The sequence below is a fragment of the Condylura cristata genome, unplaced genomic scaffold (genome assembly GCF_000260355.1).
Source record: "Condylura cristata isolate star-nosed mole 26May11 unplaced genomic scaffold, ConCri1.0 scaffold00013, whole genome shotgun sequence".
Taxonomy (NCBI): domain Eukaryota; kingdom Metazoa; phylum Chordata; class Mammalia; order Eulipotyphla; family Talpidae; genus Condylura; species Condylura cristata.
The window spans coordinates 5,219,535-5,245,929 of record NW_004567114.1 but is presented as its reverse complement, the minus strand read 5'-3'; the positions used below and the strand labels follow the sequence as shown (position 1 = coordinate 5,245,929).

At 46.8% G+C, this 26,395-nt stretch overlaps 2 protein-coding genes across 2 annotated transcripts in view; both read left to right on the top strand.

Moving 5' to 3' along the window:
• The window catches only part of GSKIP (GSK3B interacting protein), a 15,685-nt gene extending 6,397 nt beyond the window's left edge, over nt 1-9,288 (top strand). Inside the window, exons 2-3 of the mRNA XM_004681586.2 lie at nt 5,221-5,479; nt 7,506-9,288. Of these exons, the coding sequence (XP_004681643.1) occupies nt 5,222-5,479; nt 7,506-7,667 (420 nt within the window). The 5' untranslated portion in view covers nt 5,221 and the 3' untranslated portion in view covers nt 7,668-9,288. The remainder of the gene's footprint in view (nt 1-5,220; nt 5,480-7,505) is intronic.
• Nucleotides 9,289-12,867: 3,579 nt separating this feature from the next.
• Nucleotides 12,868-26,395, top strand: part of AK7 (adenylate kinase 7) — a 51,202-nt gene continuing 37,674 nt past the window's right edge. The window contains exons 1-5 of the mRNA XM_004681585.2: nt 12,868-12,972; nt 13,744-13,932; nt 16,540-16,648; nt 21,241-21,335; nt 25,947-26,057. Coding sequence (XP_004681642.1) covers nt 12,868-12,972; nt 13,744-13,932; nt 16,540-16,648; nt 21,241-21,335; nt 25,947-26,057 — 609 coding nt within the window. The remainder of the gene's footprint in view (nt 12,973-13,743; nt 13,933-16,539; nt 16,649-21,240; nt 21,336-25,946; nt 26,058-26,395) is intronic.

Genomic DNA, 26,395 nt, shown 5'->3' with positions numbered 1-26,395 from the left:
AGGTGCAGAGGCGGTGAGAGGATTCACCAGAGACAAAGCAGGGAGCAGAACAGGCAGATCTACAAAGTACACTGCTGAGGGGAGCAGCAGGTGGGTCAGGAGAGGTCTGCTGCACCATGCAGATCACCTTCAGGGCTGGGGATCAAACTCACTGAAGCTAGCTTGCAGTGCTGCAATTTAACCCCGTTATGCCACCAGGAAGGGCCTAAATACACTTTTAAAGTAATTTTTTGTCAACAAAGTTAAAATGTTTATATGTTCATGTAACATGAGAGTGTGTGTATAGACTTAACAATACATACATGCACAAATTGCTAAAAAGGAGTCACATGTCTCTCCGTTTTATAGGTCATTTCCTGCTGTAGGGTTACATTTAACATAATAACCACCCCACTTAGCAATGTTTGATGTCATGAGACTTGTAAGTTAAAATTAGACAGTAATCTTAAAGTACTGTGATCTCAACAGTCAATAAACCATTATACCCACATTTCAGGAATTGTATATGCTTGGTAACTGATATGAATGTTATATGTCCGTGCACATACAAACTGTATTGTAAACAAGATAAGACAGTGGATTTAAAAAGAAATAGAGATTTTGCCTTTCTTATTTGACAGTGCTTCCCTGGTATTTCAGCATACCAATTGCACTTATAATTTAGGTCAGTAGTTTTCACATAATTGGAGGGGATGATTTCTTTTGAAGTATTCAAACAATCAGAAAAAAGCAAAGCCTAACTCTGAAGATTGAAAAGAGTAGGGCTACTTAAATATTCAAAGCCTGATGACAAATAGCTTATAATTATTTGGATAAAGTACAAAAATCTTATTACTAAGATAGCTTACCTAAACAGTTCTCTCCAGTTTCCAAGAAAGCTCATCTTTTTAATGGATTTTTTAAAAAAAACAGAGTTGTACGTAAATACACTATTTGGTGTTAAAGGTTATTTCTAAATTCCTATCGTAAATTTATTCATCATATCCAGCTTGCCCAAGCATAACTTTTTTCCCGGATTGCTTTCCAACATTACCCCTCTGATCCTGTTAAAGTAAAGAGACCACGCCTGTCAGTTTTTCAGAGTCATTTTGGAAACTTTATATGAGAGGATGCCATCTACCAGGATAACTACTGGCACCTATAAGATGTTCCAAAGTTTGAAAGTGTTGGCAATAGAATAGTGCTCAGAACCTGGTTGAAAGCCAATTTCCAGCTTAAATGGCCAACAAAGAGGTTTTCTATTTTATATCTCTTTAGATATCGATTTGCTTTATGTTGGTACTTTGTATTAAATATTGTCCCAAGTCCCCTATGTAACTGTTGACCAGCAATAAACTGAAGGCGCTGAGGGGGAATTTTCCCTACCCCTGTGTAGGTTCCTCAAGCCTGGCAAATAGTGAAATACATATCAGACATACTGACAAGGGGGTGAGGGAAGTCTTAAGAATATTATTGACTGAAATAAGTCTACATCATGGGCCCTCCCTGGTAGCACAGTGGGTTAAAGCACTGCACTTAGAAGCTTAAGCCAACTCTGCATGAGTTCGATCCCAGCCTGCCCCGGAGGTGACCACATTGGCACGGCAGACCTCTCCTGACCCGCCCGCGGCTCCCCTCAGCAGTGTACTTCATCGATCTGCCTGTTCTGCTCCCCACTCTGTCCCTAGTGAGTTCTCTCACCCTCCGCATCTCTGGCCTGTACCCCAGTTCTGTATGAATAAATAAATAAATCAGATCACCAAAATGAGGATTTGCTGCTGGTAGCAGTCTGACAGCTTTACTCTGATAGTTTTCCAGCAATCACAAGTTTGAGTTTAGTGTGTATAGGTAGGAGCAGTGGCTGGTTGGTGTCAACAATGATTGTCCTTAAGGACCGCTGGGAGAAGGGGCTGCCCCTCCCCACCTGTAGGCTAAGATCCTTTGAGTCCCTAAATTACCTTGACCTTAAGATACCCTGGTGCTCCCTGTGCACGCAGGAGAGCAGATGCCAGGGTTCACTCACTCCCCGGATCGCAAAAGGATGCGCTGCTGGCATGTGCTATGGCCCAACAAGCCGGGCTCTTGGCAGAAATCTTCTGTATTCGGGCTCTTTGGTCACTAGATGGGATGGAGAGGCTGGTTGACATGCTGGCAGCAGATTCCCGCGTGACTGCTTCAGAACAGGAGGCGAGTGCTGACTCAGCCTGTGCAGGTGGCATTGCTCTCCTGCCGGTAAGGTCAAGGAGGGTCGCCCCAGAGCATGGTGGTATGTTTGGGTAGCGTGTATGCCTCTGTGTGGCGAGAGACACCCAGTGAAGCTGAGTAATGCAGAGTGGTTTCATTCACCACCTTAAAGGGATTGGAGAGAGGAAGGTCAGCAGCTGGCATTTCTTTTTTTATATAATTAAAGGTTTATTTATTTATGCATACAGAACTGGGGTACAGGCCAGAGGGGCAGGGATGGTGATATGGATTCACCAGAGACACAGTGGGGAGCAAAACCAGCAGATTGATAAAATACACTGCTGAGGGAAGCAGCGGACGGGTCAGGAGAGGTCTGCTGTGCCAGTGGGTCAGCTCCTTGGCCAGCGACCAAACTAAGGCCACAGCAGCGATAGTGCTGAGACTGAGCCCCTAGCATGGAGGGCCTCTTTAAATTTTGTATATATTGTCAAGATTTCTCACATTTTTGTGTGATCATGATTATTTCTATCATCCATAACTGAGCACTTTGCAGTTTACTTGAACAAATAATTGATATTCTTCAGGTTAAGAGATTATTTATAGAGGACAGTCACATTGCAGAACCTTAAAATTGACTTTACACAAAAAGTGTTCATCTTATAGTAACACCAAATACCATATTAAGGAATATAGTGATTCTTTTCAGAGTAAGGGAAAATTCCCAGAACATTGAGTATTTTCACTTTCCTCTACAGTAAGGCAATAGTAGATGTCAGTTATCTGACAGATTGCTCTGAAAATAATTGATAAATTTACATTTAACTTGTATTGCTGGTAGTAACTAATTCTGTAAAGTGCTTTCAGAGACAAGATAAAGGACCTTTAACACATAAGTTGAAATAGGATTGGGGAAATAGATTACTTGTACATTTTTGAAATAGCTTTCTAGTTTACCATAAATTGCTTATAGTAAATAGTTTGACTTGGATAATGCACTAATAGCATGTAGCTGGAGAATTCTGGTTTGTTAAGATGTTTGCTTGTAATCTTGAGCAATGGCTGTGCACTGGAATTTCCCAGATTTTGATCCCATTTCTCTGGAGTCTGTGGTGAAGTTTGAAAACCACCTAGAGGATTTTAAACATACAAATAGGGCACAAGTTAGTAATGTTGGGGGAAAGATGGTATTTGTGAGGTAATAGATTAGTGAGGTAATTAGATTAGTAATGGATGGTTCGGGAGCCATACAGCATTCAAAACCATGAATTCTTAATTTATATTAGAGAAATGAAGTCTTCACTTTTAAAGCCCAACAATGAAAAAGAAAACATAGCATGTTGTTTGAAAGGCCCATTTTGTACTCTAAGCAATCTCACACCTGCTAACTTTTCTCATTCATGTATTTTGAATTATAACAATACCCATTATCACCCGGTCACAGAAAAGAAGCTGGCAGCCTCACAGTGATACTGAATCAAGTTATCACAGGGAGTAATAATCTTCAGGTTACCGTGCTTGGGCCCGCTCACATAAGTGGTGAAAGAGTGTCACTCAGCGGTGGGATAGTTCCCCACCTGGAAAGCAAACCTATGCCATATAAAAGGAAAGTCAAGGAGGGAGAAAGAGGTATAGAGAATTACGATGAAAATACAATTTGTTTTTTAAATAAAATCACAAAATGGGAAAGATGATAAGCAAAACCCCAAGTCCATAAGTTGCGAGGCGCCTCTGAGACGTGCTGGTGGCTAACGACCAGAACCCTGCCCTCAGGTGGCTGGGTGCATTTCAGCTTCTGGGTTTTTAATAGCTAAAGATGCCTGTAAATGTGCAGAAGGCATTTAATCAAGAGATTATATGCAAACAATAAAACATTCTTTTTCTTTCTGATTGCAAATACATTAGAAAGGATTGGCAAGTGGTTAAGAGTGCAGTCCTCTGCTTGCATCCGTGCAGTGAGAGTGTTCATCATATCAATATATATGAGCAAAAAACACAGCCACAGGGCCCTCCCTGGTGGCGCAGCACCAGGTTAAAGAGCAGCACTGCAAAGTTAATCTGCAGCCACTGCAGCTGAGTTCAATTCCCAGCCAGGGAGCTGACCCACATGGCACAGCAGACCCCTCCTGACTAGCTCACTGCTCCCCTCAGCAGTGTGTTTCAGTATATCCGCTTCCCACTCTGTCTCTGGTGACTCCTCTCACCCCACCTCTTCACATCCCTGCCTGCACCTTTGGCCTGTACCCCAGTTCTTGTGTGCATAAATAACTAATTTTTTTTTTTTTTTTTTTAAATAAAAACCTCTTGGCCCTCCCTAGTGGCGCAGCGGGTTAAAGCACAGCACTGAGAATCTAAAGCCGCCTCCTCATGAGTTCAATTCCCGCCTGTCCCGGAGGTGACCACATGGCGTGGCAGACCTCTCCTGACCCGCCCGCTGCTCCCCTCAGCAGTGTTCCTCGATCTGCCTGTTCTGCTCCCCACTCTGTCTCTGGTGAAGCCTCTCACCGCCCCTGAGCCTCTGGCCTGTACCCCAGTTCTGTATGCACAAATAAAAAAAATAAAATAAAAACCTCTTTAAAAAACAACACAAACCCACAAGGTTGAAAGCCACTGTTAATGGAGACCCTCATAGAGGCTTCACCTAAAAAATCAATTTTCCTGGAACCAGTCATCAAGGTTAAATGAGGACTTGCTGAACCGCCTTTTTGGGAATGGTAAATAGGTCTCATTTGTGTCAAGGGAACGTATACTTTCAGCAATTCCATTTCTAAGAATCCTAGAAAAATAGCTAAGACATTTAAAAAGACGTACTAGAATTTCTACTGAGACATTGTTTTGAATAGCTAATTTATCCATCCAGGAAGAGTAGGACCCTTTTCTTGAAAATCTGTAATTTTCTGCAGTTTTACTGTGGAAAAACTGCTGGAGATGTTTGCGACAGTATTTTTCCTAAAAGTTGCTCCTTCTGTTCTGGGCTCCCCGGCAGCATAAGGCCTAGCTACTCTGAGTCGTTCTGGAGGGTTCTGTCTCTAAACAACTTCTGCCACTACCGTTTTGCAGAATGGAAACAGACTGTAATCACATGGAGCTCAGCAGTATGTCAGGACTGGAAGACGATTCAGAGCTTAATGGCTTTGAAGGAACTGATATGAAAGACATGCGGCTGGAAGCGGAGGCGGTGGTCAATGATGTTCTCTTCGCCGTGAATGACATGTTCGTCTCTAAAACCCTGCGCTGTGCGGATGATGTGGCGTACATCAATGTGGAGACCCGGGAGCGGGCCAGGTACTGCCTGGAGCTCACTGAAGCAGGCCTTAGGGTAAGTCACATTTCTTCTTCTTAGGAGGAAAATTCTGCTATGGGCTACTTTACCATGGGAGGGGAGGGGAGTGCTATGGGGAGGAGGTGGGCGGAGGGTGTTCAGAGAGCCATCAACACTCAGTAACTCCCAAGGTTTTCTTAAATTTTAAAAATAGAATTTGGGGGAAGGAAAAAATTTTATTGTGCAAAGTGTTCTATTGTTTTGATCATCGCCCCCCAAATTACTGTTTCTGTCTGCAGCGGAATATGTCCACCAAAATGAGGCCTCTGCACTGGCTGAGTTTGCAGTGAGGGTTGGCAGATCTTTCTCCTCCACTCTAAATGTCTCTTCTGCTAAAGCAAACTACCTGACGCCTCCGTTCTCTAGTGTTAGATCAGAATTCAGTCACAGCAGAGCATCTACCTCCAAATTTCCCAGGGTGTCCGGTTGGCTCTCTATCCTGGGAGTCTCCTGAGCGCCTGTGAGCCTTCCCAGGCAGGGGCCTCTCAGCGTGCTCTAAGTCATAGTCCTGCATTCACAGCGGCAGACAGCACGCCCTGAGAGCAGGTGGTGCCTTAGACCTTGCAAGCCAAGGAGTAGACTGCAGGAACTCCACAATTTAGTGATATTTTACTAGTTAGTTAATCTCCAGTTATGGTCAGAGATCTCCGACTTTTTGTCTATGTATGTTTGATGTTCCCTACAAGCTGTGCAGTATCTGAAGTAGGATAGCCTGGTCCTGTTCAACAGGAACAGGGCTAGTCACTGGACTCAGCTTGCGTCAAAGTGAGGGTCACCTCCAAGAAGCCGCTGCAGGCCCAGGGCCGCTTCTGCAGTGAGAGCTGCTTGGCTGGGGAGAGGTACCTGAGTAACCGATTTTTGGCTAACTCCCTAGGTCTGTACTGCAAGCTTGAAGTCTTCAGAAGTAGATCTTTAATAGAAATAGGCAAGTGGAAAATGGAGATAAAAGCCCCAGGGAAATTAATTCTCTCTTGTGTTATATGCAGAAGTGATTGTGGTGAGAAAGGGTCAGATACCTGAACGGTGAGATTTTAATCATCTTGGCTGAGTTAGTCAACCTTGCTGAATTCCAGCCACTTTATCTATAAAACCTGAAAGAAAAAATACTAGTCAGGATAAGGAGGATAATTATATGAATAAAATAATCCAGAAAGATCTGGATTGTAGGTACTTAAATATTTAGCCTTTTCAGTCCAGAACAGGGAACATTTCCTGAGCAGCTGTCGTGCCAGGAACTGAAAATCAAACCATGAGTAGGACAAGATACTGGTGACCCTTGTTCACCAGGAAGCACAGGGCCCAGGGGGTGGAGGGCCAGAGTGTCTGAAGAGGTGTGGCTCACCTTCCTTGAGCTCAAGGTCTGTTTTGCACTAAAAACAGCAAAAGCGCCACTCCTGTTTCATCTGTGTCTTCTCTGGCTTAATTAGTGTCGTGGTAATGCAGGAGATGCCCTTTACCCACAGCCATAAAAGCTAACTGCACTTGTATCATGCTGGCCAGCCATGACAGCTTGTTATCTTGTTGGCTGTCATGAAAGAGGAAACACGCAAAACACTGTGCCCTCTCATGTGGCTGAGTGAGGCATTCGTTCCCTGTCAGATAGGTGACGTGCTGGTTATAAAGCCAGAAGGAAGCTGCTAAGCAATTCTTTATCAGAAGAGTCCAAATTAAGTAAAGACACAAATATGCCCTAACAATGTGTTACCTGTCATAATGCTTCACAGAGTAGACCCTCCGTGGAGTGGAGTTAACGCAGAGCATGGTTTAGACTATGAGAATGAGGGCTCATTTTTGTGGACCTTTTGAAATTCTTTGTGTTCTCTTCCTCAGGACCAGGTAGGTAAATCAAACCTTTTAAATGAGAGCATTTTGCTTGTATGAGTCGTGTTACAAACTGCTTCAATAAGAGAGGTATTTAAAGGTGCCCGTCCTACCCATGAGGAGCTGTTGCTAGAGGAGGAGCTGCGCAGACACCGGACTTTGCTTTCTGTTGACTCCAGCTCACTGCTGCTGTCTCTCGTAGGTGGTTGGTCATGCTTTCGACCAGGTGGATGGTCACTTGCAGACCCCGTACCACGAAACGGTCTACTCCTTGTTGGACACGCTCAGCCCTGCTTACCGGGAAGCGTTCGGAAACGCCCTCCTTCAAAGACTAGAAGCTCTGCAGAGGGATGGACAGTCATGACTAAGCTTTTTATTTTCTAGAAGGGGCTGCTGCCGGTACTAAGTAAGGCTTGACAAAGTTCTTGCATAGGATCATAGTAGAAAATACATCTTTGCTTTTCTGTCTTTCATCATTTCTTCAAGCTTAGGCTTTTGACTCAAAACATTATTGATTAATGAATTGGCATTTTCTGTGTCTGATTCATTAAGAGAATCCTGAAACGGTTGCTGTAACACTGTCATTATTAAGACATTCAGATTTCTTTCTATAGTAGCTCTGCATTCAGAACTTAATCAGTGTTTCATTCTGTCATTACAGGGCTTTGATGCTGCCAGCACTGTCTTTTACATAGGAAATTCTAGATTTGCACAGTAATTTAGGAATGAAAATGACCGAACTTCAAACTTTGATTCAGCTTGCTAAATCAGGGGTCCACTACTAGCTTGAACTGACTTTGTAGTAATTATTTTGCTACTAGCCTTACTGGAAACAAATTATCAACTAGTTTCCCCTGCACAAATTTTGAAAATCACTGTTTCACTGAATCTGTTTATATTAATGTGGACTGATAAACATGAATTATCTATATATTACTTAGCTAGTGTTAAATGAAAAACAGACTGAAATCCTTCTGTATTCCTTATTTGCAAAAGCCAGCCAGCTAAGAGGACAAACCATTAGCAAATGAATGTAATAATTACTTGTTTCCAAGATCTTTAAGCACACAAGCAAATGTAGGAACAGGTTCTATTCTTTTCCTAGTAACAAAAGGCATCTTCAATATGTGTGATTTAAAAGGAAGGAGATTCTGATCTCCTAGAAAACAATATTTTGGCCTGTGTTGATTCTTACTCTGAATGTTTGTTTACATAATGTACAGTATATATCGAGAAAGTATTTTTGCCTCAATGTTTACTCTCTATAATGTAGTGCTTTGGTATTCCCACGGCGTCCCTCTTCCCCACAGACGTACAGTGTTCGTCTCTATGCTAAATCTGCAATGTAATATGAGTGCATTGTATGGGTTTGAAACCAAAGGATGAATGAAGCATTCAGAAACTTAATATTTGAAAAGGAAGACTCTGTATTTTATATTTTCTTACAGGCATTGAAATTTATGAAGTTAATAAACTATACATACCACGCTGCTAATGTTTTCAAGTACATTTGAATAATAAGGATTGGGGAGTTGTTTTTTTTGATAGTATGCTAAAGCAGCAGCTATAGAAATATTGAACTAAAATTCTTCATCTGGACACACCTTCATAAATGTGTTATTTGCGGACTTTTTTAATCATTAGTAAATAATTGCACCTTTTTCGGGCTCTGAAGATCACGTGGGCCAGAGCGAATCCTGCTCACTGGGGCCGCTGTTCATTGCCAGGTCGCCCTGGAGTGCGCTGTCTCTGCCAGCTAGCTGCATGGTCATCCTCGGCTTTATTTCCAGATGCTTAGCTGTTTGGGCAATGAAGTCTAACTTCAGGTTGAACTTTCTCATGCTTAATCTCAGGCTAACTCTACAGGATATTTGTCAAATTTGAATAAAATTCTGTTTACTCATTTTGAGTTAAGTATGAAGAAACATGATTGTATGTCTAAAAATGCAAATTCTTTGCTTTGTGATAAATGATTGATTACCAGAGCCTCCGTTTCCATTTGTGAATGTCGTGCTGGTTCGTCATGATATGACATCATAATATGCAATGAGTTCTTTTATTACCTTGACAGAGGAACAGGGAAGACAGACATTAAGCCTCTCCCTAGATATTAAAACCTTCATTTTACCTATTTTATTTTTTTTTAGTAAATCTTTTTTTAAAGATTTATTTATGCACATAAGAACTGGGTGGGGTGTAGGACAAAGGTACAGAGGGTAAGAAAATTCACCAGAGACACATTGGGGAGCAGAACAAGTGGATCTACTGAAATACACTGCCGAGGGGAGCAGCGGGAAGACGAGAGGTCTGCTGCGCCATGTGGGTCAGCTCCCTGGCTGGGGATCGAACTTACGCTGCAGGGGCTGCAGACAGCTTCACAGGGCTGCACTTTAACCCCCTGTACCAACAGGGAGGCCCTTTACCTATTCTAAAGAATTTAACCTGATGAATTAAGCATTGATTTCACGCCCAAAGGTAGGGTACCTCTAAACAAACAACATCAGGAAGAAAAAAATGAGAACAAAAAGCAAATATGATTAAACAACTCGGGAATAAATACAAGCGTCCAGCAACCACGTAAAAGCTATTCAGCCTGACTGGAAAGCAGCTGTTGCTCTAGCAATGTTGGGCCACTTCACTTAATCACTTCTCTTTATAGTCTCAAAGAAGGATTTGGTGAGGGGCACTCTTACATCCCCTTGGAGGATATATTGGCAAAAATTTTCTGGAAAACATTGGTAACAGTCTTTACAAAGCTTGGAACTTCTATCCCGGGTTTGTCCTGGCACAAGGAAATGACTTAGCAGAAGATACACTATGCAGATGTTCACTTTCTCTAATGAAAAAGTGGAAGGGCTTTAAAAAGTGGTTAAGTCACACCACATGTTTTTGATGGGGAAATATGCAGCCATTAAAAATTGAGAAAATTGGGCCCTCCCTGGTAGGAGCACAGCACTGTGAGGCTCTCCACAGCCACTGCAGCACAAGTTCGAACCCCAACCAGGGAGGTGATCCACATGGTGCAGCAGACCTCTCCTGTCTGTCTTGCCCGCTGCTCCCCTCAAAGTATGTTTCATTCGATCTGCCTTTTCTGATCCCCACTCTGTCTCTAGTGAACCTCTTACTGTCTCTGCACCTCTGGCCTGAACCCTAGTTCTGTAGGCATAAATAAATCTTCTTTAAGAAAATGAGAAAATTGGCCATTGGGGAAAATTATACATCTGAGGACAAAGGATATGAAATAATAATTTTGAAAAATAATCATGTTGGAAAAATGAAATCTCCCACATTGGCATCAGTGAGTGGTACGGTAAACGATACTCATTTCCTTTATACTTGTTCACATTTTCCACATTAGCCGGTATGTACTCACTGGAGGCGAAACGCAATAGGTAGGGTTTTAAGCTAGCTGCAGCATGTTTCCCTGTAGCAAATGCATGAAGCCTGCTGAGTTGGGGCTGCTCCCAGGATCCTTCAGGAGGCAGGATGGTTGAAAGGAGAAAAGAGTGCACACCTCATTTCCCATAATGGCACTCTTCCCATCCCTCTGCCAGGTCCGGAATGGATCATTATACTTCCTGCACAGCACATTAGCAGCTAATGGGGTACTGATCTCCCCACACATTCCAGGGCTCAAAACAAAATGTGCCATGGGGCTACTCAGCGGCAGGGTAGGAAAACAGACTCTGATAAAGCACCACATGGACTTCACCACTCTGCCTTCAACCCCTTTGTTTTGGGGATGTAGCTGAGACTTGAACAGACTGAGGACTGTTAAGCAGCCCACCTGTGAGCAGCACATTTGGATCTGACTCCACCAGCTGTCCCTGCAGTACGTGGGCTCCAAGGCATCACCGAATTTGTGGCCCTGGAAGCTGACAGAGGGTAGGAACTACTAAGAGATGCATTCACTGGTATCACAGAATCTCCTACTCTGTGGGCTGGAGAGAACATTCGCTAGAAGCCACCCTCTTGTCACTGTGGTGCTAGCTCACTTGCCTGTTACTCTCGTATTTGTAAACAAGAATGAAAACAAAAGTGAGTTATATTTTATAGTAGGAAGACCCACGGAATAGCTTTCAAAGTGCTTGACTGTGTATCCATATGCAGCAATACATGCTGAAACCAGGAACTAAAGGCTCGTGAATTCTAGAATATTCGAAGTGATGATAAATCATTTGAAAAGTACTACCATATATTCGTTTGGCACTGGTCTTGCAATGAATAACCTTTAAATCAACAGCACTTTTTTGTTGATTAAAAACAAATTTGCTTACATGAGAAAACTTCCCAAATTGAGTTTGCAAAATTTCAAAGTGTTAAATTATTTTATCCAATCGAAAAAAGTTTTAATGAGACATATTTAAAAAAAGGACAAAAAACATCTAACACAGGTTGCTGATGGGTCTGTAACTCCGATTTAGGAATTTCGTTTTGTCTTTAGTTTAACTTTCTTTCAAATGGACCCAGAACTGGTGAAGTCTTTAAAAAAAAAAGACAAAAAAAAAATAAAAGAATGAGAATTCCCCCATTTATGTCTTAGGTAGTCCTAACCACACTGTTGAACTGGTGGTTCCGCTCTGCAACAGCCAATATAACAGCTTGGGGAAGGTTAAAACATGGTCCCAGTCTCCCACAAGGGACTGCTGGGCTGAAACGCAAAGCCAATCTCTGGATGTCCAGAGCCTCCCAACAGCGGGGAAGTCATCTCCACTCTGAGCACTGGGGGGGGAGGGAAGGTCGGGGAGCAGTACTAGAGGCAGGGAAATGAAAACTGCTGCAAATGCTAGATAGTTAATGTTTAGATCACAAAAATAATCCAGTAGCATCAAGCTATTCTAAGATATTTTCGTAGTTCTCCAGGATCAAAAAGACTTGGTCTTTTCTTTTGTCCATTAATCTAGCCAACGGCGTTATCTACTGCCATCCAAAAAACTCAAAGAGCAAAATAGCTAATCCCGTTCCTTTGTGAATGTGGGTGAATCTCCGGTACAAATGGCCTCTAGCTGCCTCCATCCCACCACCCCCACGAAAACGACTCCTAAGCTAGTGGAACCCCGTAACCAGGCAGCAACTGGCTGCACGGTGAGGACCCCACACACCGCCCTTTGGGTGTCCTGGAACTGGAACTGTCTCGCGACAGCTCTCCCTTGCAGGAGAGGCTTATATCATAGCCCCCAGCTCAGACCATCCTACAAGGTAACGGTCTAGGCCGGGAGGTCTAGGCTGTGGGCATTACCTTTCAGCACCCCCAGTCCACCCAGACGTGTTTCCGGGAGTTTCTGAAAGAAACATGAAAGGAAACAGATCGCAAAGCAACGCCCAGGGGAGGCTCGGAAGGATGGCGCGCTCTGCCGCGCGCTGACGACGCAGACTCTGCCCGCCAGAACTCGACTTGGCGCGAAGAAAAGGAAAGAGTCCTCGGAGCGCGCCAAGGGAGGCCCCGCCCCTCCCTGGAGGCCACGCCCCTTTGCGCCCTGGGCCCCGCCCACGGGGTCTGCGCGCCCCACCTCCCAGGCAACCAAAGGGACGCTTTCTCCTTAGCAACCAGCGCGGCTCCCACCATGGCTGAAGAAGAGGAAGCTGCTCGCCCCACCGAGAAAGTTACCCGGATCCAGAGGGTCTTTATAAACCTGCTGGACTCGTACAGCAGCGGAAACATTGGGAAGGTGAGCTGCGGCAGGTCAGAGTAAATCCCGCCCCCAACTGCCAGTCCCCCGCCCCCAGCTCCCAAACCCAGGGGTGCCTGCACCACGGAGCGCTGTCAGGTTGTCCCCGAAGGGAGAGTCCCTTATCCTAGACACAGCCCGTGCTGCCTGGACCCAGCCCGCACCCACAATAGACAAGCGCCCCACCTGGAAGCCGCATGTGTGGTCGGCGCTCCAGTCCAGGTCGGTCCTTATAAATGAGGGGAAACTGAGGTTCAGGAGGAGGAGGGCCCCGCCCACACCCACAAGGCAAGTTGGGCTCAGGGCCTGGACATACAGCCTAGGTCTCATTAGGAGTGTTTATATTGGCCACATGTTAAATTGATTAAAACATTAATTTTGGAGATAATGGCTTCATGAGAACCTTATTTAAATGAACCCCACTTGGTTCTTTTACTTTAGTTGATGTGGCTAAAAGCAAATTTAAATTGCCCGCATGGATCCCATGCATGTCTACAATTCTGTTAGATGAACCGGGCAAACACCTGCCAGTAGTCAAGCTCGCCTGATGCTAGAACAGTGCAGCATCCTTAAGCGAGTTCTTCAAGCTGGCTGAGCCTGAGGGTCTTGTCTATGGAAAGGCCCTCACCTCAGCGCCCGCTTCTCTGGGTCGTGGGGATGACACAGTGGCGCTAGTGGACACAGCAAGAGCTTTGCCTGGGAGCCACTACTAGCCAGCCCGCCATATTGTAAGCTGTGCTTAGTGTTGGGGGGATTTCTGTTTTCCTGCAGTTTCTATCCAACTGTGTCGTGGGGGCGTCACTTGAAGAAATTACAGAAGAGGAAGAAGAGGAAGATGAAAACAAGCCCATCGTCCCAGATGCCTCTTCGGTCAAACTGAAGGAGGGCACCTTCCAGATTGTGGGCACGGTGTCCCAGGCGGAAAACGCCCAGACCAAATTCGCGGTGGAGACCTACCACGTAAGTGTCACCCCAGCCTCTGTTCGCCTTCCCTTCCGCAGGAGCAGCTCCACCCATTCTGCAAACGGTTGGGGGTTCCTGGGGGGCAGGGTGAGGCCCTCTCCTGCACCTATGATGGAGATAACCAATCTGGCCTCCAACCTTCCCATCTTCTGGCGTTGGCACAAGCACAGGGCAGGGTTCTTGACGAGTTTGCTCTTTCTCCGTCGAAGCGCCCTCTCCTGGGTACTCTGGCAGGAGGCACTCAGGGGCACCCGCCGACCGGTGGGGAGCAGCATCCCTGCCTCCTGCCTCCTGGCGGGCTTTCACATCCGCCTCTTCACCGCCTCAGCCTCAGAATGGAGGAACAAGGCATGGGCCGGCTTGTCAGAAGGCGCTCGCCCACACAGCTCCTTCCCACTATGAGTGCTGCTCTAAGAGTAACATTTAAGCAAAGCTTTGTGGTTTGCTTTCCCTTTGACGGCAGATCTTGCTAAAAACACAAAATGGGGTTTCCTTTTCTATCAACTTTGAATTTGGAAACTTGAGCTCCTAAACTTTCAGGGAAAAGAAGTAGCCAACGGGATGGCCGTTCTCAGACTTGGAGAAAATAAAACCCCTTAGTATTAAACTGCAAGACAGGCCCTTCCCTCCCATGGCCTCTTCACCCAAGGCCTGGCGCTGGCAGCAGGGGCTGCTGGAGAACGCCCCGCCCCCTCTCCCACAGGCTTGTCATGTCACTTGATATGACATGGCATGACCATTGCTTAATCCCGCCACCACCCCCTCCCCTGCCTCTGATCCTACAGCCAGTCTGTCCTTAACAGTGAGACCTGCATGTCCCCATGACACCTGAATTTGTTGTTTTTCTAATTGTCTCTAAGGAGGAAGGACCCCTAAAGGGTACACTTGTCATAAGTTAGAATTTCAAATAAACATTGTGATTCGTGTTTATAAAGAAAAAGGGATGAATTAGATGTTCCCAGGAAAGTACTCTGCCCTGCCTTACCCAAGCACCACACGGGGGCCTGGTGGGGATGTCTGCAAAAGAGAACCCTCTTGGTCACCAGCCGCTCAGGGAAAACATACCATCAGATTGCACTTGTAAGGAGAAACAGTCTGGCCTCCATGTGAGACACTCTACCGGGCCTCAGCTGAGACATTTAAATGTACCTCAGGGAAGGGTGTCCTCCAGACCAACGTCTCCACCAGCCTGCCTCCTACATCCCAGCCCTGTCATACAGCTTTACATATGCTGTTCCCTGGAACAGCCTTTTCCCCCCTCATCCGACCAATCCCATGCTCCTTCAAGACTCTCCACAAAGAGGGTGCCTAAACAAGAAGCCCCTGGTCAAGGAGCCGCGTGGACACCTGACCCTTGGGACATGAGAATACCAAGAGCAGGCTCCTCTGTGGTTCTGCTAATACCCAGCAGTGGAACCGCAGTACTGGGCAATGTGCCACCATCCACGCAGTCAGGAGCAACTCATTAAAACACAATGATCACCTGTGCTTACTGAAATAAGCCAGAAAGAAAAAGAAAAATACCGGATGGTTTCACTCATAGCAGGAGCGTAAAGGACCGGCAGGGGGAGGGGGGTGGAAATAATAACGATGAACAACTATATACCAGCGACATTTTCACAGGGGTGGAGTGGGAAATGGGATCAAAAATGGGGCTGGGGGGAAGTGCACTGGACTATGGTGATGGCACATGGGTAGTTTGGTGATGGGAAGCCCACAGGGATTACAACTGAGATGGAAAAAGGCACAAAATGATGTAAAAATAAACTATTTTTAAAAAAAACTACAATGATCACCAGTTACTTTCGTTTGATGTAAGAACTTCATATTTTTTTAACCACTAAAAGTTTCTGTGTGTTTAAAATATTCCCAACTGTCAAAAGCTACCTTTTATCTAGAAAAGGAGACAATTAATTCCATCTTGGGGATTCTTAAACAATCCACATTAATCACTCACCAACATTTCTAAGTGATTCAAGACATTTAATTGCTCAAATAATCTTGCATAGAGTTCCATTTAAATGCCTGGCTTGTCTTCTTCCAGTGCATGTATTAATGCTTCCCTTCTAATTTGGGGTTTAAGTAGCATATAGAAACAGTACCTAAGATCATTATACACTTTTCTAATCATGGTGCCCAGCCATTTCATAAACTTCTTTGTTACTTGAAAACTACACACATGAGTCAGAATTCCATTTTCAATGGCAATCTCTCTGCAAGTCTCCTGTGGCTTACTTCAGTGCAGCCTACCTAATTTGGAAGTTGTCCCTCCATCTAAATATTAAGCTGGGCCCAGCTTAATATGGGTGGCACAATGGGTTAAAGCGCAGCACTATGAACAGGAGTTCGATCCCCCGCCAGGGAGCTGACCCACATGGCGCGGGAGACCTCTCCCAACAGCTCCCCTCAGCAGTGTACATTATCCATCTGCCTGTTCTGCTTCCTGTTCTGTTTCTGGTGAACCCTCTCATCCCCCGCATCTCTGGCCTGTACCCCATCCTGTATGCATAAATAAATAAATGAATCTTTAAACATAAATAAATAAGTAAATATTGTACTGCTGTTGGGTCCTGGCTGCAAACAACTGTCAATCTCCTCTCACAGGCCATCTCTCGAGAAGACCTGCTCCTGCGCCTGCTGGAGTGTGACGTCATCATCTACAACATCACCGAGAACCCGCAGCAGGTGGAAGAAGCGGTCTGGGCCGTCTCTGGTCAGTGGGGTGTAGGCTTTCCCACCAGCGACACTCATTTCGTGCCTTAACTTGGCCTAGGCGTCTCCTTGAGCAGTAGGGAACCGAAGGAAACAGGAAATGAAATAGGGCCGGTCACTGTGCCTGTGGGTGGTGCAAACAGATACACGGAGGCGGGTTAAAATCTTGGAAGCGTATTGAAAATAAATGGATTTGAACTGGGCTGCCCCAAACTGCCAGTGGTTAGCAGCCTCCAGCAGAGGCGGCAAGGAGAGGCTGTGTGGATCACAGGGGAAGCAAAGCACAGAAATGACTGGGTGGCTGTCAGGAAGTGTCAGCTTATCTGGAAGAGTCTCACTGGCTGTTTTGATTGGGTGTCCTTAGGTTTGATTTCTTACCTTTTTATGTAAATTTAGGTTTTGGCTTGCTTAGGTAGTTTGCGGAGCTATTAGCACTGTGACAGAGCAGGAAGAGGGGCACCCACCCCTGAGCACCCAAACCTGCCTGCTCTAAATAGGTTCTGCCATCTGCCACATCAAGACACAACGTAAGACCTTTAGTGAAAAGGAACTTTGATACAATAGTGTGCAATTCAGAAAAGACAAAGAATATAGGTTCTAAGTCAAACGTGGGTAGATTGGGGTAAAAATCTACCCAAAAGGGATGGCCCAGAGCAAGGCCTGAAAGCTGCCACAGTCTAAAGCACCTTAGGCAGGGACCAATAGAACAGGGTCAGAAATGGCCAGACAAGTCTGGGAGGAAAAGAGCAACATCAAAACCAAGATAAACGCTGCCATAGTCACCTCCCCACGGGTCTCTCACACACTCTGTTTCACCCAGTCCAGGACCAAGAAACAAAAGCTGCTTCTTCACATGGGTCTGCTCCCTGTGGCTCCCTCTCTCCTTCTGGCTCTCCATCCTGCTTCCTTCTTCTGCAGTCTCCCTCCAGATTCCTCTCCTCCCTGTTCAGCTCCTCCCTCCTTTGGGTGGGGCAGGGAACCTGGAACTTCCCCTTTCCCTGGGGACCTCCCAGCCTACTGACAATGGGGGCTTCCAAAGAATGGAATCTTTTTAAGCCCTAAGAGGTCATTAACTTTCAAAGCTCAGCCTTTATTCATGCTGTAAGCACTGACAGAAGATTGAATGTTTTGGGAAGATGCAAAGAATAAGAAAAAAATCATTTAAAAAAATTATTTTACCCTCCATGTTCTCTAAAGGAAAGCTAAGGAAGCAAACCAGAGGGGAGTCGGGGATCACAGGAGGGATGTGACTTCAAGAGGAGAGGAATTGTGTGAGGCTCTGATCAGCTTAAACAAATACTCTGTAGCAAAGATCAGGAAGGGCAGCAGGAATGTTTCATTATTTATTTATTTATTTATTTAGCACTTTGAAAACTATAAAGCATCCTAAGGACCTTGGGTGTAAGGGGACAGGTGCTGTTAGCAATTTGGTACTTTCGTGTGACTCATCTCTTAAAGCCAGGAACAGAGGGAAAAGCAAATCAACTGAAATGAATCATCTCTCCAGGCTGGAAGGGACAGCCAAGGAAACTGAGCACCATACATTTCAGTATTATTTTTAACACTTCAATATTTTTTTAAGTGAATTAGGTTGGGGGCCAGCTAGCTTGTTCTGTAAAAGGCCAGAGAATGAATAATTTTTTAGCCAGTTGCTCTATCATAATTGCAAGAAAACAGCCACGGACAATATATAAATGAAGAGGCTGGATTCCAATCAACTTGATTTGCAAAGCAGGTTGAACTTTGCAGCCCTTGAGAGACCAACAGCATAACTAGTTTGGCTTAAATTCAAAGAAACAGAGCTGAGCCTCAGGAGCCGCTGGATCACATTCAGGGACTTGTTCCTTGGTGTGGGGATTTGGCTCCTGGGTTATGACTTTCATTCTGTAAAGCCACAAGTCAGAAACAGGAACATTGTGTCAGCTCTTGGCACGCACCTGTTTGAAACCTACTTCCTGCATTTTGACCCTCTGCAAATATTTGCAGATGCTGGTAACTGCCTTCTGAAATAGTCCCGCTGCCTAAAACCACCATCCCAGCAAATGTTCCCTGTTTATCTTTGGTGCCAGGCTTCCTTTAAAAATAGATTTTTTTAAAAGACTGTCCAGTTGCAATTTTCTTTATTTTTTTCTGAAATAAAATATGGACATATTTTGAAAATTAAAAAGGATGATAGGGCTTATAATCAAAAGGTAGACTTCCCTGTATTTTCAGAAGAACCTCATTTAACCTACTTGTTCCTTTTCATACTTTAAATGCCTGCATTGATGTCCCCTGTGAATTTCAGAGGGGAAACACTGCCTTCCTCCTGGGAAGAGGGGCTTCCTGCCCTCACAGCCCAGCAGGGAACTTGCTGCTTCCCAGTGGTGACACAGCATTTCTTCTCATGAGCTTGAACTAAGAGCGTATGTTTCACTCCTTCCCTCTTTGTTCTAATGAAGACCTTTAAATAATCAGGAAAAAAACAATTTTCAAATGTTAATACTTGTAGAGACTATTTTCTAGTTCCCAAAGTACTTTATCAAATGATGTCACATAATGCTAATAGTTGCCTTCAATCTTCCACCATTAAGGAAAACTGGCCTAACGCCCTTTACAAGAGAGACAGGAAGGCCAAGTCAGGTGCATGTAAGTAAAGGTGGTTTGCGGAGTCCCAGCTAATCGATTTTTTTAAGATTTATTTATTGATGCATACAGAACTGGGGTACTGGCCAGAGGTGGTGAGAGGCTTCACCAGAGACAGAGTGGGGAGCAGAACAGGCCCACCGATGAAGTACGCTGCTGAGGGGAACAGTGGGCAGTCAGGAGAGGTCTGCTGCGCCACGTGGGTCACCTCCAGGGCGGGAATCAAACTCAGGCAAAAGTGATTTTAGCTTCTTAGTGCTGCTTTAACCCGCTTCGCCACCAGGGAGGGTCCTGTCTGATGCTGTTTTTCTTACACCTTTGTTAACCTTTGGACAGTATTTGATTTACCCCTTCAGGTGCAGCCCTGTATTCCTCCCACCAGCAAGGCCCAGGGGCCAACTGCCCCTTCCTGCAGTGCTCTTCCCGCCCCTGTCGTCACCCCTCCCTCCAGCACCCCTGCTGTGAGCCCTGATCTATGGTCAGCTTGCAGGTTTTTTCCCAATGATGTTTCAATGACTGGACCAGTCCCCGAAATACCTTAGAGGGGCAGATAAAACCTGGAGGGCAGGAGGTACGCCCCTTCCCCCCAGCGATTCTTAATAATACTAAAATACTTATAAGTGTTTTAATATAAAGTACTTCTCCTGCCTTGATTTTCACGATTAGTGGCAAAAGCAGGCCAAAATGACACAGGAGAAAGGAGTAAAGTGTTAGATGTGGGAGAAAACATTTGCATGTTTGGATAAGATTGAACAAGTGGACAAGCAGATCATTTCAGACTCGCTAAAGCGATCATAAATAAAATGGATAGCCCATCCAGGGGACAGCTGAGGCTGCCCAGCACCACGGGCAGCGGGGGTAAGCAGCCAGGCTCAAGGCAGGCCATGCCTGTTGACAGGAAACAGACACTGAAATTAACATCTGAGCTTGGCCCTAATGCTGGAGATGCGTTCAGACTACTTGCTTATCACAGGGTTGGGATCTGGGTTTACTGTGCTCAGGATTTCAGCATTTTCTGGCTTTGTTTATTTAAATAAGGAATCCCTTAGCTCCTCTGGCAAGTTAGACCTCACTTTCGATTATGTTACGCAGGAATGAAGCCTCATGAGGAATATTTTAGTGGATCACACGCTGAACGCAGCCAGGGAGAGTCAGTGTCCGGGAGAGTCAGTGTCCGGGAGAGTCAGTGTCCGGGAGAGTCAGTGTCCGGGAGAGTCAGCGTCCAGAGGCGGGAGAGCAGGCCGATAAGGGCCTTAGGAGTCCACACTCACCCTTTGGTCTTCATCCCCCACTCTCTCCTGATGGGGTTCTTTCTCCCACTAAGAACCCCCCTCACACACACACATACCTGCCAGTCCCCCCAGGCACAGGCCATGCTCCCAGCCAGGTGGAATGGGGCAGGTGGGTGGACATTGTCCACCTTCACTACAGCTTAAGTGAATAGAACTGCTTGTAGCAAAATCTAAGAGCTCCTCACCTTTTAATTAGGGGCCTCTCCAGACTCCCCTCCCCTCCCCTATTCTAGGGGTGCTCTAGCTCTACTGGCCCTGAGGTGTAATGGAGAGAGCACACCTCCATGAATCGGAGTTCAGTTCCCTCATCTGTAAAACTGGGATCATCTTAGCACCCATGTCCATAGCCCCCAAGACAAGGCCAGACAAGTCCACTAGTCCAAGTCAGCCTGGGTTAGTGCCGCGGGAGCAGCGGGAAGGGAGCACTCACTGCTGCTGTCCAGGAGAGACAAAGGACTACAGTTCTGAGCCAGGGTCGGTGGGAGGGAGATCGCCAAGAACAGACCTGAGGAGGGACAGACAGGGCTGACACTGCTCTCCCCAGCTGCTCCCCTCAGAAGGGGTCACTTTGAGGCCAGAGCCATTTAGGCTGGCGGGTCACTAAGTAACAGGACACATGTTCTCCCGACCCAAGCTGGGCCCGGCCCGAATAACCCTGTGCTTTTTGGCCCTGCAGCACTGAGTGAAGAAATCAGCCGTTTTGAAAAGCGCAAGGTATTTATTTTGGTATCCACGGTGATGACCTGGGCCCGGTCCAAGCCCCTGGATCCAGTAAGTAGAGCACAAGCTTTTCTTTTATCAACGTTTTACACTTAATTCTGTGTCATCTGCATGTAGAGAGACCTTTCTACAGTGAGCTGGGGTTTCTTACAGCCCTGAACCTGAGCACACTCAATTTTAAGGGGTCCGATTTTGTAAATACTGCTAAGAAAGATGAAGAAGATACGGCCCGCTTCTGCTTTGGATTTTCTGGGTCCTTGACTCTGGCCAGGGAGGAATTCAAAGCCACAGCTAAGCAAAGCAAAGCAAAGCAAAGCAAAGCAAAGCAAAGCAAAGCAAACTATGTTAGGCACAGAGTGAACGGACCCCGAGGGAAGAGAGATTCGGGGAAGAGCAAATTCAAGGAAAGGCGGGGCCACCTGCTTTAATGGGGTTTAGGGGCTGCTTGCTGCATGCCTTCTTGCGGGGTACACAGGCACTCAGGCACTTGGGGTACACAGGGTGTTGGTTCATAGGTCCGGCAAGAGTTTCTAGGTCAATTCCCTTTCCACTGTGCTGGGTGGAGGGGAGGGGAGGGAGAGGATCCAGGGGGTTGTGCTACTTTGGGGGTCGGGGTCTGCCTCCCCTGCTTTGGTGCTCTTTAATCTCCTGGGCCTTATTGTCTGGGCTGTAAGTGGGGTGGGAGGCTGCCTAGGCTCTCTGGGCGGTTCTTGACTCCCTCTGGCGGCTCCGCTCTGGCACACTTTCCTGGGGCCCTGGGTCTGTGAGCTGTAGCCATCACCTTCCTGCTCTCACTGCAACACTGCTGACGAAACTATAACGGGGTGCTTATTATTGATGGCTTTAGTTTTAAAAGCACTGTCTCTTAGCCTCACTTAGACCTAAATTTTGTCATACGCATTCTTGCACGCACATTCAAAGGAAAACATGAGCAAAGTACAGAGGTTTTCTATCCCCCAGATCTTCCAAGTGCAGCCTCCTGGATCCCGCCAGCACTCCGTCCAGCCGCACACACTCACTGCATCAAGCCTGTGTGTGTCACTTATGAGTAAATACTTGCTGGTACTTCCCTAGCCTGGAAAGCACCTGGCGACCCCGTTGCGGGAAAACACGGGTTCATCGCCACCCTCCTAGCAAGGCTTATTTTCTTTGCCGACATCAGGTCAAATTGTGCTGTTCCATCTAGTACCGGAGAACCACCTGCTTGCTTTACATGTTCAATCAAAACCAAAACTGCTTAAAAGACATTTCGTCTTAAAGATGTATTTAGCTATGTATACAAGAACTGGGGTACAGCCAGAGGTTTGGGGGTGAGAGTGGGGAGCAGCACAGGCAGATTCAGGCGAGACAGGAGAGGTCTGCTGTGCCATGCGGGTCACCTCCCTGGATGGGGATCAGCCTCATGCTGCAGTGGTGTGGACAGCCTCACAGTGCAGCTCTTTAACCCCTTGCGCCACCAGCAAAGGCCCTTAGAGTGACATTTAAGACACCTGGATCAGCACACGGACTACTCGGTGGCAGGGAGCTCAGTGTGAGGTGGTGCCCAGGCCCCCCTGGCCCCTCCAGGACAGCTCCAGCGCCCCTGATGACACCACCGACCACAAGCCACTCTGCAGCTCAGAGATGTCAACACACGGGAAAAGGCGCATTCCCAGGGGCCACAGGGAACAAATACACAGTCACCATGCAGGGCTGCTTCATGGCGATGAAACAAGAAGTTATGAAAAAGGAGTGAATGACCCGGAAAGTGCATATTGGAATCCATCAGATACATTTTTTACAACAGGGAAACATTTCGCGTTTCTCACAGCACAGCAGAAGTGTCTGTCCAGTGATGTGTCTCTGGGTGGACAGGTACTCCTGCAGGGCAGGACACGAGGGTTCAGGTCCTGTTCTCGTGAAGGTCACGCTCCTCCTCTGCTCGGATCCATCACCTCAAAGAGCCGCCACGGGAGACCTCGCAGAGTTCCTTTCACCTGGGCACCTGGAAAAGTATCTGTCGCCTTCTCATCGGACCCTTGGCTGCTTGGCCACTCTGCTGGCTTCCCAAGTGCCTGTCCCCTCTCCATTGTCCACACACTCTAGGGACGTAAGCAAACTGGGAATTTGTGGACGCTCACGACTGTCATGTCCAGAAAGGGTCTTCAGGCACAGCTGCATCGAGAGGCTGACACTGGCCTCAGAGCCCACTCTCCCTCCTTCACGGGCACCACTGCTTTCCCCTCCATGTGGGCTCCGTTCTCAGGTGAACTCGCCCTTCCTCCCGGCCCCCAGCAGCACCGTGGGCTCACCCTCTACAGCTTACATGCTCTTTCCTATGTCCATGGCCCATTCCAGGACTGCGATATGACCAGTGGGTAAAATCTTTGCCTTAGTATGAACTTTATAACTGTCCCGTGGTTATGTAGAGCAACAGCCCTAGAAAACACATGCTGGGGTAAAGAGGAAAAAGATGGCGTACACGGCCTTCTCTCAGAGGGCTTCAAAAAATGGCTGATAGCCCCTGTGGGCTGTGGGGAAAATATAGTTAAAAACGGACCCTCTGGAGCTGCTTCAGTGCAAGCTGGATCCCCAGCTAGGGAGCTTATCCACATGGCGCCTGGCAGACCTCTCCTGACCTGCCTGCTGCTCCCCTCAGAAGTGCACTTCCTCAGTCTGCCTGTTCTGCTCCCCACTCTGTCTCTGGCGAGTCCTCTTACCACCTCGGCACCTCTGGCTTGCACCCCAATTCTGTATGTATAAATAAAATCCTTAAAAAGGGGGCCTTCTGTGTCCTTCCTAGTGGTGCAGCTGGTTAAAGCACTGCACTACGAGGCTGTCAGCAGCCACTGCAGCTTGGGTCCAATTCCTAGCCAGCGAGTGACCCACATGGAGCAGCAGACCTCTCCTGTCTCCCTGCTGCTCCCCTCAGCAGTGCATTTCACTCAATCTGCCTGTTCTGCTCCCCACTCTGTCTCCACTGAGTCCTCTCACACCTACACCTCTGGCTTATACCCCTCTGGCTCTTGTGTGCATGAATAAATAAATCTTAAACAAACAATCAAACAGAAACGGACTCTCCACCCAACCGGGCACGCTCTCCATGAGGCAGGAGACACAGAACAGTGTCATCAACAGGAGCATCAACCGGGAAGCGGCCGCAAGGACCAGAGGGTGGCTCGGTCTGTGAGACCCAGCAGGTGCCTCCCGTGACATACACGTGGTAGGATCCCACGAACTGGTTCTCATGAGGTCACTGTGAGTACATGAGGCCCCCTGGTAATTGGGGGTGATCATCTATTTAGCTAACAGGCTTCATCCAGAAGAACAGCAAGTGTCCATGTGCAGGCAGGTGGTGGAGGAAGACCCTGGGCTCCTGACCTCCCTCGAAGCTGAAGGATGAGGCTGCACTCGCTAGGCTGCTCCAGCCTCGCCCTTCCACCCAGCACCCGCCCACCAGCACGTTCTCCTCATTCACTGTCCAAAATGTAGCTTCAGTCTGCCTTTCCTCTTCGTACCCATGGGCTACTGAAAAACCATCACCTGGTCAACCACAAGGAACAGCCCAAGTGTTCTTGTCAAAATACTAATTCGGATCATCTTTGTGTCTTGCTTAACATGCCGAGAGCCCTTCTGATGCTCTGAGACCAAACCTAACCTCCTCAGCCTGGTAACCTGGTCCCTGCCCACAGCAGCCCGCCCCATTCCCAACTTGGCTGTGACCATTCGGGCCCTTCTTCCCATCTCTCAAACCTGGCAACTGGATGCCACCTCAAGCGTCTCATCCCTGTGCTCCTCCTGCCTGTAGGTTGAGTCCATGTAAAGGTGCTTCGGCGGATACTTAGCACCAACAATGTGGTATGAAGACTCGAGACAGTGAGCACAACACTGTCTGCTCCAACTAGGACCTCTACCTTCTGGATGCATCCTCCCGACTGTCCCGGGAGAGGTGGAGATGGACCGTTGGGGTAATGTTTTCCACCCCTGGTCTCCAGGATTGATATTCCACTTATCTCCTGAAACCAATTTTCTTTTTTTTTTTTTTTAAGATGTATTTATTTATGCATATAGAACTGGGGTACAAGCCAGAGGTGCAGAGGCGGTGAGAGGACTCACCAGAGACAGAGTGGGGAGCAGAACAGGCCGACTGACGAAGTCCACTGCTGAGGGCAGAAAGGAGAGGTCTGCCGCGCCATGGGGTCACCTCCGGGGCCGGGGATCGAACTCACATTGAGGTGCTGTGGTTTGCTTGCAGTGCTGTGTTCTAACCCACTGTGCCACCTGGGAGGGCCCCCCTGTGACCAGTTTTCAAGGCCCTAGATATTAGGTTGCACCTGGAATGTTCTTATTACTGTATGATTGACTGACGGGGAAAGGGCAGCATAGGAAAGAGGAAACAAATCACCATTTCATTCATGATGGCAGCAAATAAGAAATGACATTTCATGCCCTTATGGGATCATAATAACAAACTTGTCACTATCTCTACGAAATAGAAGATAGCCACGTTTTCTTTTTGTCTGGATTAGGTGTAAATGATAGCACTGGGCTCGCTTAAAGCATTTTCCACTATTAAACCACTGTGACAGTAAGTAGTGGCTTTGAGCAAGCATGAGCCTAAACGAGCATCCTCAGACAGCCTCTGTAGCTCTGTCTTCTGCAGCATTGTCATTTTTCTTTTAGGAAGATTCGGAGGTTCCATTCACCGAAGAAGATTACCGAAGAAGAAAGAACCATCCGAATTTTCTGGACCACATTAATGCTGAAAAAATGGTTCTCAAATTTGGAAAAAATGTAAGTCTGAAGTAGCAAAGGATTTTAAGCAAGAAATGGCCCTTTCAGGCGGCCAGGGAGTGTCCAGAACTGCTGCCCGGCTCAGCTGCCTCGTGCTGACCCATTACCCACCTGTGTTGGTCCATTACCACCAGCGCACACCTGTGTTGATCCAGCACACGCCTGTGTTGGCCCAGCACATGCCTGTGTTGATCCAGCACACGCCTGTGTTGGTCTATCACACATCTGTGTTGGTCTATCACACATCTGTGTTGATCCAGCACACACCTGTGTTGGTCCGGCACACACCTGTGTTGGCCCAGCACACGCCTGTGTTGATCCAGCACACGCCTGTGTTG